Source organism: Notamacropus eugenii, chromosome 4 (assembly GCF_028372415.1).
Source record: "Notamacropus eugenii isolate mMacEug1 chromosome 4, mMacEug1.pri_v2, whole genome shotgun sequence".
Lineage (NCBI taxonomy): Eukaryota > Metazoa > Chordata > Mammalia > Diprotodontia > Macropodidae > Notamacropus > Notamacropus eugenii.
The window spans coordinates 423,611,741-423,625,155 of NC_092875.1; the positions used below are offsets into that span (position 1 = coordinate 423,611,741).

Sequence of the window (13,415 nt, forward strand, 5' to 3'; positions counted from 1 at the left end):
GCTGACATCATAAGGTGGTTCTTAGGATCAAATAGAAGAATGGTTGTAAAATACTATTTGGGGAGGCGGTGTGCTGTGGTAGTAAGAGGCACCAGTCTTGGAGTCAAACTCATTGAGCCTCTCCCAGCCAGTCTCCTCATCCATAAAGAGAGAAAATAATATACTACCTTCATCATAGTTTGTTGTTAGAAAAGTGCTTTGTAAACCTTTAAGTACTGTTTACATTTGAGTCAAGAGTTACTGCTACAGTATTCCTAAACTCTAGTTAATTCGTAGAGCTAGGAATAAAATCACATCTGTTAACTCTCCTTCTGATGCTTTACTCCATAGCATCTTCTATTTTTATTTTTTAAAAAAATCTAATTTATTTATTTATTTTTAGTTTTCAACATTAATTTCCACAAGATTTTGAGTTCCAAACTTTCTCCCCATCTCTACCCTCTGCCCACCCCAAGACAATGTGCATTCTGATTACCCCTTCCCCCCCAGTCTGCCCTCCCTTCTATCACACCCCTCCCTTCTATTATCCCCATTCCCTCTATTTTCTTGGAGGGCAAGATAGATTTCTATAGCCCATTGCCTGTATATCTTATTTCTCAGTTGCATGTAAAAACAATTTTTAACATTTGTTTTTAAATCTTTGAGTTCCAACTTCTCTCCCTTTCTCCCTCCCCACCCATCCCCATTGAGAAGGCAAGCAATTCTATATATGTTATACATGTGTAGTTATGCAAAAGACTTCCATAAAAGTCATGTGGTGGAAGATTAACTATATTTCCCTCTATCCTATCCTGCCCCTCATTTATTCTGTTCTCTCTTTTGATCTTATCCCTCCTCAAAAGTATTTGCTTCTAATTACACCCTCCTCCCATTTGCCCTTCCTTCTGTCATCCCCTCAATCCCCCTTATCCCCTTCTCCCCTACTTTCCTGTAGTGTAAGATAGAGTTTCATAGCAAATTGAGTGTGCATGTTATTACCTCCTTAAGCCAAATGGGATGAGAGTAAGGTTCACTTTTTCCCTCTCACTTCACCTCTTTGCTTTCATTGCAAAAGCTTTTTCTTGCCTCTTTTATGTGAGAGATAATTTGCCCCATTCTATTTTTCCCTTTCTTCTCACTCCTTAATTTTATCATCCCTTCCTATTCAACTCACCCTATGCCCTCTGTCTATATATATATAATCCCTACAACTACTCAAGTACTGAGAAAAGTCTCAAGAGTTATAAATATTATCTTTCCATGTAGGAATGTAAACGGTTCAACTTTAGTAAGTCCCTTATGATTGCTCTTTCCTTGTTACCTTTTCATGCTTCTCTTGATTCTTGTATTTGAAAATCAAATTTTCTATTCAACTCTGGTCTTTTCATCAAGAATGCTTGGAAGTCCTCTATTTCATTGAATGACCATTTTTTCCCCCTGAAAACACTCAGTTTTGCTGGGTAGGTGATTCTTGGCTTTAGTTCTAGTTCCTTTGACTACTGGAATATCATATTCCAAGCCCTCTGATCCCTTAATGTAGAAGCTGCTAGATCTTGTGTTATCCTGATTGTATTTCCACAATACTCAAATTGTTTCTCTGTGGCAGTTTGCAATATTTTCTCCTTTACCTGGAAGCTCTGGAATTTCGCTACAGTATTTCTAGGAGTTTTCCTTTTGGGATCTCTTTCAGGAGGCAATCAGTGGATTCTTTCAACATTTATTTTACCCTCTGATTCTAGAATATCAGAGTAGTTTTCCTTGATAATTTGTTGAAAGATGATGTCTAGGCTCTTTTTTTTTTATCATGGCTTTCAGGTAGTCCTATAATTTAAATTGTCTCTCCTGGATCTATTTTCCAGGTCAGTTGTTTTTCCAATGAGATATTTCATATTGTCTGCTATTTTTTTATTCCTTTAGTTTTGTTTTATAATTTCTTGATTTTTCATAAAGTCATTAGCTTCTATTTGCTCCATTCTAATCTTTAAGGAATTATTTTCTTCAGTGAGCTTTTGGATCTCCTTTTCCATTCTGGCCAGTTCTGCTTTTTAGAGCATTCTTTTCCTCATTGGCTTTTTGGGTCTCTTCTGTCATTTAGGTTAGTCTGTTTTTTATAGTGTTATTTTCTTCAGCATTTTTTGAGGTCTCCTTTAGCATGCAGTTGACTTGTTTTTCATAATTTTCTTGCATCACTCTCATTTCTCTTCCCAATTTTTGCTCTACTTCTCTTACTTGATTTTCAGAATCTTTTTTGAGCTCTTCCATGGCCTGAGACCAATTCACATTTTTCTTGGTGTATGTTCGTTCTTCGTTGCCAAAGAAGACCATGACATCACAGAAATAATGACATGACTTGCACTTGAATTTGTTTTGACTGAGGGAGGGCTGTGCAGGTCACCAGCCTCACTTGTCCCCCAGAGGCATCTGAATCCAGTGACCAGATATTCATTAGGATAACTGGAGATGACCCAGGATGAGGCAGTTGGGGTTAAGTGAGTTGCCCAAGGTCACACAGCTAGTGAGTGTCAGGTGTCTGAGGTGAGATTTGAACTCAGGTCCTCCTGACTCCTGCACTGATGCTCTATCCACTGTACCACCTAGCTGCCTCATGCTAAGATATGGAGCTGCTTGGAGGACTGAAAACAAGTGTCCCAGCTCAATACTTGGCTTTTTTATGCTAGCACCATCTCTCAAAAACCATGGTGGACAAATCACTGAAAGTTTCTATCATCCAGGCCCAATTTTCTTTTTCGGAGAGATGACACACTGCACTGCTTTTCCTCTCCTCTCCTTCCTTTAACAATCCTTTATTTAGCACCCACTTGGTGCCAAGACACTGCTGGGCCCTAGGAACACAAAGACTCAGCCCATCCATACTCTCCATCCACTCTATGCCTCTGCATAGACTATTTCCTATGTCCTTATGACAACACATTGCATTTCCCTCAGGATGGAGAGGAATTCAACACATTCCTGAAAGAGTAACTGGATATAACTTTGCACGTAAGTTAAACCACTGGTTCTCCTTTACTTAAAACAAATAACTGCCTCACTGCCACCAGCCTCCTGATCCTAGCATTTAGGGCCCCAGCGTACTACCCACTGAGTCCTATTCCCATTCTGTCCTCTTTCATCTCTGTGGCTTTGCTCATACCACTCCTACATCTGAAATGAACTCCATTCTCCCTGACCCTCTCTTGTCCTTCAAGGCCCAACTCAGGTACCATCTCTTCCAGGAAGCCTTCCTTCACATCTCACCCACTGTGCTGCCCACAGCCCTTTGCCCAGACCTGTCCTCTGCATGTACTTCATTGTCCCTCTTTATCAAACCTTGTTAAGAACAGACTCTGTGTCCTATAGATTGATGTGTATCCCCTAGTTCAGGGCGCTGCACAGAACAGATGCTTAATAAATGTGTGCAGGATGAATAAGGCTCCCAATACCTGCACAACCCAAAGTCCAGTGATAATAAATTTTATTCCTAAAGAGGCACAAATAAGAGGCTACCACATCAATTACCAACAGTTCATGACAGCTATGGAAATAATCCTATATCTGAACAAACCAGAGGACTTGGCGTTATCTGTAGCACTTCCTTTATTCAAACCGTGGATCCAGGCTCTTAGCAAGACTACAAGACAACCATCTCACAGCATGAATATTCATATTTCAAGTCTGTAGAGTCAAGGAGCTGGGTCCTTCCTGCCTGGATAATGAAAAAACTTTTAGCAGGCAAAGTTCCATAAAGATCTTTGCTTGTTGAAGCGTTCATTCATTCATTCAGCAAACATGTGAGTGCCTGCTGTTCTTCTTGGAGTCTTCGGATGGAGGAGCTTTGACTTGGTTGTCTTCTGTTTGCATGCTTTGGTCTTCCTTGTCACCAAGGGAAGACTCTATTGTCTGATTCTTTTTCCAGTGTTTGCTCATTTCCCCAGCCATTGACTTGACTTTTGAGCTCTTTGTCCAAGTAGATCTCTGCTTCCCGTGGGGGTGGGAGGTCTACTGTCAGCCACTGGACTTCCCCACCATCTGTGGGCCTTGAACTCCAGAAGTAGTCGCTGTCTCTGCCCCTGCTGCTGTGGCTACTGCAGGTTCCTCGCCTCCTTCCCCTCTGCTGCCGTCTCCCACACTGGTCCCAGTCTTTTTTCGCTGACCTTCCCGTTTGTCCTTGGTGTTTTGGGGTCCTGAAGTTTGGAAACTGCCATGGGTGTGAGAGATGCAGTCCCCAAAGCCTGCTCAGGTCCTGTCTATGCCATCAAGACCCAGCTGGACTGTGCCCTGCCCCCTGCCCCCTGCATGGTGTGATAGACACTTCCCAGCAGCTTTCCCGCTGTCTTGGGCTGGAGATTTGCTTCTCTTCATCCTTCTGTTGGCTCTGCAGCTCCAGGATTGATTCCGAGCCCTTTTTCACAGGTGTTCAGCTGGGCTTGGGGCAGCGCTCTAGAAAGTGTGCACTTACTCTGCCATCTTGGCCCCACCCACCTCTTCCTATGTTTAAAGTTGCGTTCCAAATGTGATCTCATTCATTTCATTCAGACATTTCAGTATATTCCAGAAGATCAAAGGATCATGCATTTTGCTCAGGAAAAATAGAAGTGCATATATTTCATCCTTTTGTTTCTCCATCAGTGGGGAGAATTGAATTAATGTAAATTCTGTATTTTTTTTACAATGTTTATTTATTTCCTTAAATATTTCCCAATTCCATTTAAAAATTTTGATATTCATTTTTAAAGTTGTCAAATTTCATGTTCTTTCCTTTCCTGCCTACCCTCCCTCACCCCTTGAGAAGGCAAGCAGTATAATATAAATTATACATGTATATTCATGAGAAGTCTTGCAAACTATATTTCATGTTGCAAAAGAAAACACACAAAAACCAAGAAAAATAAAGTGAAAAAACATGCAGCAATCTCTACTCAGAGTTCAGTTCTGTCACTGGAGATGGATAGCATTTTTCATCATGGGTCCCTTGGAGTCATTTTGGATATTGTCCTGATTGATCAGAGTAGCTGAGCCTTTCATAGCTGATCGTCATTAGAATATTGCTGTTACTGTGTCCAGGGTTCTCCTGGTTCTGCCCACTTTTTGCATCAGTTCATATAAGACTTCCCAGATTTTGTCTGAAACCATCCTGTTTGTCATTTCTCATGGTGCAATGGTATTCTGTCACCATCATATACTGCAGCTTGTTCACCCAGTTGGTGGGCACCCCCTCAGCTAATTGGAGCTGCTGGAATTATTGAGAAAGGCAAGCAGATAGGCACCAAACATTACTAAGTGTTCACTCTGTGCCCAGGCACTGGACCACGTGGGGATACAAATAAAAGCAAAAGAAAGACAGTCCTTGCCTTTATGGAACTAAATTCTAATGGGGGAAGACAACACACAAAAGGGAGCTAAAAACAGGAGTTTGGGATGGGAGGAAGATGCCTGTGCAGGGGCATGACATTGAAATCCAGAATTAAACAGAACCAGGAGAGGAATAAAAGTTCATTGGCCTCAAAACTTCCCCAAAAGAGAGGCTCATGGGAGGAACTCACCAATCAGAAAAGGGTTTGGCATAGTGGAATGCTGTTTCATGGTGGGAGTGCTGCCAAGGTGGATGGACTTTCCTAGAGGAGGAGGCTCCAGGGGTCTGAGGGAAGTTGTAGAATGAGAGAGCCACTGAACCACAGAGCTAGAGGATCACGTGGACCAGCCTCTTTATCTTTGAGTTCACCTCAAAGTTCCAGTCTTGACTTTTTTTCCTTTCTACACCTTCTCAACTGGTGTTTCATTTTAAAATTTCATTTTAGGAAAATCTTTGGCAGCTAAACAAAGGATGAGTTGGAATGGAGACTTGATGCAGGGAAATATATGGAATGTACTTGCAAAAGTTGGAGAATGCTGAGGTCCTGAACTAGGTAGAGATGGTGGCTGTGTCAGTGGACAGTAAAGGAAAAATTCAAGGGATGTTAGTGGATGTAGAAATAAGAAGACTTGGCAATTGATTAAGTAGATGGAGAGTGAAAAGTTAAGATTACCCCATGAAGGTGTGTGCATGGGTGACGAGAAGGATATTAAAGTCTGTCACGGAAATAGGCAAGTTGGAAGAGGGACATGGATTTTGGAAAAAGATAATGAACTGATGTGTGTTAAGTTTCAGATGCCCCTAGGACATCCAGATCAAAATACTTAGTGTGGAATTACTGCAAGACTGGGGCTCAGAAGAGAAACTAGAGACCACCTGTTCTCAGGTGGTCTGCGCTGGATCTTCATCCAGGTCGCTCCTAGTAACTGGGGGTGTCAGTCCCCTAGAATTGTGCCGTGGGCCCTCTTCTTCTTTCTACTCTGCTTCATTTGGTGATTTCTTCATAACCAAGGATTTGATTGTCATCTTCATCCAGGTGTTTCTCAGGGCAGCTTGTCCAGCCTCTTTCCTGTGTAAAATGTAAAAATGCACAGGAGAGGACAGCTCAGAAGGGTACAGAGAAAAATAAGTTGGGCAGTGTTGGCGCTACTGTTAAATTTAATGTATTTGAATTCAACTTCTTTTAAGTGGAAATGTCCACATTTGTAGTTGTTTGACAAGTTTATGAAAAAAAGAGAAAAAATGTTTCATAAACTGTAAAGCACTGTGTAAACGTAAGACCATGTGACTGCTCACACTTTTCCTCAGGTGTCCTTGTGTTCATTTGACAGTTTCTTGTTTCTTTTAATTAATTTAAATTTTATAACTTTTTATAACAGAGAAAGAAGACGGGCTAAGAAAGACCTTCAAGAAAAGAGTGCAGAGAAACAAGAGAAAAAATGTGTGACATTCCGATCAGAGGATTCCATTGTTAATCCAGATGATTTAGAAGCGTTTGTGAAACAAGAGGTAGAGGTAAGCTGCTGTCAAACTTTAGTATCTCACATGTACAAGAAACTCTGTTTTATATTATTTGCATTAATCTTATACATTTCTAAAGATTACAAATGGACAAACTCTCCAGTACATTCGTGTAGTAAGGCTCATGTTATAAAATGAATATTGCCTAGAAATAATTGTTTTTAAAGCTGAACAGAAGGGATTTACAAGAGAATAGCTTCAGGATTTCTGACGTTCATTTTAAACATGGTCTGTGTATACTATGGACATAAGCAAAATATGCCACTTGAAAATATCTCTAACCCTAAATTATTCCTAAAATATATGTACCAAACACTGATTTTATACTGAATTGAAAATGCTACATTTTACTATCTGGGTAACAAATTTCATGGAAATGGATAATAACTTTATACCGTATGATACCTAAATAATGTTAAATACCAAAGATAATAAACCACATTTTACAGTAACCAAACATTTATTTTGGGATTTATTTAGGATCAGCAAGAACAGCCGGTTCCTCAGCCTCCTGATTGTTTTGTAATTCCTTCGGGTATGTATCTTTGTAATTTATAAACAAGTTATGTTTAACTTAAAGATCAGATAAGCTTTTTGAGGGATGAGCTTATATAATCACAAGAGGTAGATTAATTAGATTTTTCATATTATCACCTGTAATAAGAAGATAAATTTCCACATATATAAATATGCTTATATCCAATGAAGGTCTCCCCTAGAAAACTATCATCAGGCTGTGGTATTTGAGGATTGAGGGAAATGACGTGGGTAAGTGGGTAGGATCTCACACATGCTAATGAATACTCAGATAAGCAGATTTATCAAGGTTCTGTGTGGGTTACAATGCAGGAGTTGGTTCAGAAAAGAGCACATGCTGTCTACACTCAGAAAACTGGTTCAAGTTGCTGCCTAACTGTAGGCATATCCTAAGATGGCATGGTCTTCTCCTCTAAATACGTTATTGTCTGAAGAAGCTTATCTGTTCTTGGTGACTTCATTATGTCTCTGGTGACTCCTAACTCTGTGTCTCCCATTCTGTCTGTTGATCACAGCTCTAGCCTTTTGCCTGCGATTCCTTACTGAACATTTACATGTTACGGTGCTTATATCATTCAGAATTCTCCCCCAACTTGCTATAAGTTCGTTATCTAAGCTAGAAACCTTCAGTCCTTTGGCCTGTCTTTCTGTGACCTCTGAATCTAGCCCTGACTACACGAAGGTTGAGACAGACCGTACCAAGCGATCCCTCTGTGGCTTTTGGTTGTTCGTTATCTGAAATATTCCCTCTGTTTCCTGTCCAGACTTTCTCATCCTTCGTGGTCCAGCTCACATCTCATTTTCCCACTATGTCCGTGAAGTCTTTTTTGGCCGTCTCTGCCCTCATCAACTTTGTCTTCTCTGGGCTGCTAAACAGTGTTATGTATAATTATCTGTTATCTCCTTTCTTGCTCTGTTTACTGGTTGTTTCCTGTCCTTGTTTCCAGACTTGATTACCACTACCTTGAGTGCCGAGTCCTTATTTCCCCCCAAGACTTCTCATTGTCCTGTGAGCATAGTAGGCACTGAATAAGTTGGTTGGTTGATTGTAGTTCACTTGGATTTTTTCTTGTATTTAAGAATCACTAGAAGAGGACATCACTACTTCCGCTGGATTACATTATATGGCTTCTATAAAAAAGAAGTTGGTAGAAAATCAAGATGCAAGTACAAACACAGACCCAGGTAAAACCCCACCCTGGCCCTTTACGTGCTTGTTTTGGGGTTGTCCAGGGTGGCTGAAAGACATCTGGATTTGGAGTTGTAATGCCTGGGTTTGAATCCCAGCTCCCAAACTTCACTTGCTTCTTTGACTTTAAGAAAGTCACTTTACCTCCCTAAAATCTTAGTTTTCTGATCTCTAAGAAGAAAATAATAATACTTTGCACTACCTATTTCAGAAGTTGCTATAAGGAAAGGCCTTTGTAAATCTGAAAGGACTCCGTAAATGAATTTCATTGGTACTATGTTTATGCTACTAAAATCCTTCCTTTTTTTAACACCTCTGTAAGGGATAAGTGTAAGGCATTTTAGTTAAGGTGGTTTTAAAAGAGCTTCTTAATGATTCTAGTGCAGATTATCTGTGACCAGTTTTTGGTTCCAGATTAGCTTCTTCTCTTTTCTCCCTGAGCCAGCTGGTTTGTACATCATTGTAAACACAATTTAGTATAATCTTAGATAAAACATAATAGAAAGATATACCTGTTTGTTTTCATGCATTCTATAGTGTATCCCAAGCCAAACATAGATTAGGTTTTTTTAATTTGGATTCTCTGCCCCAATTTTATTAATATGGAAAATTTGTTTGGTAGGCATTAAGACTACAAAGGCCACAGATAGTACGGCCACAGATAATACAGAAGAAGCATCTATAAATGATTGTATAATAATGATTTAAAAAGCATTTATATAACACTTTAATTTCTAAATATCTCGTTTTATCCTCACAATAACCCTGGGAGATAGATTGCTATCATTATCCCCATTTTACAGATGGGAAACTGAGGCAGAAAGTGGTTAAGTGACTTCCCTAGAGTCACACAGCTAGTACGTGTGGTTGGATTTCAACCCAGGTCTTCCTGACTCTGAGTCTAACTCCCAGTTGGTTAACTCTTGATGATGGAGTTTGTGTGTAAAGAAACTTTCAGAAGTTCATTAAATACACAGACTAATTTCCAGGAAATTTTTTTTGTTACTGTAAATTGTTCCAATATATAAGTAATGTATCTGAGGTTCTCATATTTAAAAATTGCAATTTGTATTTTTAAAAAATTTACTTCTAATTCAACAAACCTTTCATAACTTTGAAAAGGCTCTGTTCGTTGCTGGGAATACCAAAAACGTGAAACATTTCTTGCCCTTACAGAACTGTATTGGGAGGATGTATTTTATTTTTGTTGTTGTTTTTCCAAATTTATTTATTTATTTTCAACAATCACTTCCATAAGTTCTCAATTTTCTCCCCCTTCCTCCCCTTCCCTCCCCAAGATGGCATGCAGTCTTATATGGGTTCTACACATACATTCTTAAATAATCACATTTTCACATTATTCATGTTGCATAGAAGAATTAAAATGAATGGGAGAAACCAAGAGAAAAACAAAACCTAACATAACAAAGGAGAAAATAGTCTGCTTCGTTCTATGCTCTGACTCCATAGTTCTTTCTCTGGATGTGGATGGCGTTTTGCATCATGAGGCAAAAACAGTCCTTGCCTGTGAACTGATCCAGCCATTCTGAGAGCCATTGGAACTATGCCCAAAGGGTTATAGAATGTGCATAGCCTTTGACCCAGCAATATCACTTCTAGGGCTATATCCCAAAGAGATCATAAAAATGGGAAAAGGACCCACATGTACAAAAATATTTCTAGCAGCTCTTTTTGTGGTGGCCAAGAACTGGAAACTGAGGGGATGCCCATCAATTGGGGAATGACTGAACAAGTTGTGGTATATGAATGTAATGGAATACTCTTGTGCTATAAGAAATGATGAACAGGAAGACTTCAGAAAAATCTGGAAGGACTTACATGAACTGATGCTGAGTGAAGTGAACAGAACAGGAGAACATTGTACACAGTAACAGCCACAGTGTGTGAGGACTGTTTCTGGTAGACTTAGCCCTTTATAGCAATGCAAGGACCTACAGCATTTCCAAAGGACTCATGATGCAAAACGCCATCCACATCCAGAGAAAGAACTATGGGGTCGGAACACAGAAGGAAGCAGAATATTTTCTCTTTTTTTATGTTTGGTTTTGTTTTTCTCATGGTATCTGCCATGCGTTTAAATTTTTCTATGCAACATGACTAATGAGAAAATGTGTTTAATAGGAATGCATGTATAGAACCCATATAAGACTGCATGCCGTCTTGGGGAGGGAGGGTAAGGAAGGGGGAGAAAATGTGGAACTTATGGAAGTGATTGTTGAAAACTGAAAACAAATTTTAAAATTTGGAAAACTTGGAAAAGAAAAACAGCTCTTGCACACTGTAGCTGTTAACTGTGTATAATGTTCTCCTGGTTCTGCTCCTTTCACTCAGCATCAGTTCATATAGGTCTTTCCAGGTTTTTGTTCTTATAGCACAATAATATTCCATTACATTCATATACCATAATTTATTCAGCCATTCCCCAGTTGATGGGCAGGCATCCCCTCACTTTCCAGTTCTTGGCCACCACAAATAGAACTGCTAGAAATATTTTTGTACATGTGGGTCCTTTTCCCATTTTTATGATCTCTCTGGGATACAGCCTTAGAAGTGGTATTGCCGGGTCAAAGCGCATTTTTATACTGCTTTGGGCATAGTTCCAAATCGCTTTCTAGAATGGTTGGATCAGCTCACAGCTCCACCAACAATGCATTAGTGTTCCAGTTTTCCCACATCTTCTCCAACATTTATCATTTTCCTGTTTTGTCTTGTTAACCAGTCTTGGGAGCTAACGTAAAAATCATTTTTAATATTGTCAAACTCAACAAATCATTTCTGCCACATGAGGGTATAGTTTTTTTTCCTTTTCATTAATGCATGTTACATTAAAAAGTCTGTAAATTTTAATAACAAAATAAGTTTATTAATTAAAAAATAGCTAAATTGGTTTCATGCAGACAGATTCAATATCAGTGAGTTTTTCTCTTAATTTTTAGCTGATTTATGTATCATATTAATATAGTTTAAAAATGGTACCATGTTCAGAGGATTCAAGTGGAAAATGTTAAAAATGACAATGATGTCTTACTAAAAACTAGATTCCTAGTAAATAAGATCAGAACATTAGGTCTAAATACACAGCAGATATGCCTGGCAACCATATATTGTACGTACTGGTATGTGGAGACTGTGTTTTAAGAGGCAGACATTTTATAATCATTTTTCTTGTGGATAAAAAGTAGATACATTTTTAAAAGATGCTTTTTGTTAACATTTTTGAAGTTCCATTTTACGTTATTGACACGTTTTTCAGTTCCTTCGAGTCATTAAATTGTGAAGAGAAATTTTTTTAATTCCATCTCATTTAAAAAGATACTATTAGAGATTATATTATTCCACAGAAATTACTTTGGAATAGAATTTTTTTTTTTTTTTATTAATTTTTTTATTTTTTTTAATGTTTAACAATCACTGCCATACAATTGCGATTTTATCCCTCCCCACCCACCCCCCACTACCTCCCTCCCTCCCCACGACTGCATACAATTCTGTATAGATTCTACATATACTTTCCTATTGAGTATATTTTCACTATCGTCATGCTATGTAGTCAGACTAAGATAAATGAAAGAATCCGTATAACAAATCAGAACATGATACACAAACAGATACACATACACAAACATGATCTGCTACATTATGTGAGTGACTGGAATAGAATTTTACTTGTATTTCAACCACTGTCCTTTTTCACATTTTTGAAAATATTATGTTTCAGAGTTGCTTGCTACTTCAGAATTTTCATGTTTTAGATTTGCTTTGTGAAATTTTTACTTCTTTTGGACTAATTCTTATTTTCTTAATTTCATTCACCTCTAGTACAAGAATATTTGAGTGTTCCTCAAATGCTGGCTCCAGATGTTTATTTAAATCTCACATTTCCCTCTGAAACATCAGAAACACCTTTGATATCTGATCCTACGTCTAATGTGGTTTGTATTTCCCTAAAATGCTTGTAATATGTTGACATATTGTATAATACATCATAATACATTGTATTAATGAGTGCTAAAAAGTTTTTGTCATCTCAGTAGTTTTGGTGAAATACATTTAGATAATCTAGCCCTAATTAATCTAGGTGTGTCATGAAGTAAAAAAAAAAAGTAGAATCTAGGTCTCACTCTCCAATTAGGTTGCCAACTGGGACCATTTATCATCTGCTGCTTCAGCAAGGCTTAGTAATTCTGGACACATGGCAGGTTCATATCAGCTTGCCCTAGACTAGTTTACTTCGTATCTCTGCAGTGATGATACCTATATTTAGATACATAACCTCTTTAATTAGCTGTTAATAGTTGTTGTATCCTCTAGAAGAATATAAACTCATTGAAGGCAGAGACATTTTTAAAATGAAAAGCTTTAAAAAATTACCATGCATTTCTCTCACCCCCACTGGGGAAAACAAAGAGAAGTAAAACTCTTGTAACACGTGCATCATCAAGCAACCATGTTTCTCTGCCGCCAGTGTCTAAAACGTACGCCCTGTCCTGCATCCTGAACCCATCAGTTCTCTCCCAGCAGGCAGGTAGCGCCTTGATGAGTTCCTCAGTCTTCCAAAGTTACTCATTTTTACTCGTTTTGTTGTTATTGTATAAGCTGTTCTCCTGGGTCTGCGCACTTTATTGTCCCTCACTTTGTACAAATCTTCCCATATTTTTCCTGAAATTATCCACGTTGTTGATTCTGACTTCACAGCTGTCTGATTTGTTTTGATAGCTCTCAAGGCTAGCACAATGTCTTGCATGTGAAAACTTTTCAATAAATACATGTTTTCCACATGTTGCTGAATCCAGTTGCCCTTGTAATATATTTGGTCCT

The 13,415-nt window shown here is 38.6% G+C and overlaps 1 protein-coding gene across 4 annotated transcripts in view; it reads left to right on the plus strand.

Moving 5' to 3' along the window:
* The window catches only part of CPLANE1 (ciliogenesis and planar polarity effector complex subunit 1), a 125,867-nt gene that overhangs the window by 81,933 nt on the left and 30,519 nt on the right, over positions 1 to 13,415 (plus strand). For all 4 annotated transcript variants that reach the window (XM_072605790.1, XM_072605792.1, XM_072605791.1 and 1 more), the window contains exons 36-39: positions 6,709 to 6,844; positions 7,331 to 7,385; positions 8,468 to 8,572; positions 12,417 to 12,529. In XM_072605790.1, coding sequence (XP_072461891.1) covers positions 6,709 to 6,844; positions 7,331 to 7,385; positions 8,468 to 8,572; positions 12,417 to 12,529 — 409 coding nt within the window. The remainder of the gene's footprint in view (positions 1 to 6,708; positions 6,845 to 7,330; positions 7,386 to 8,467; positions 8,573 to 12,416; positions 12,530 to 13,415) is intronic.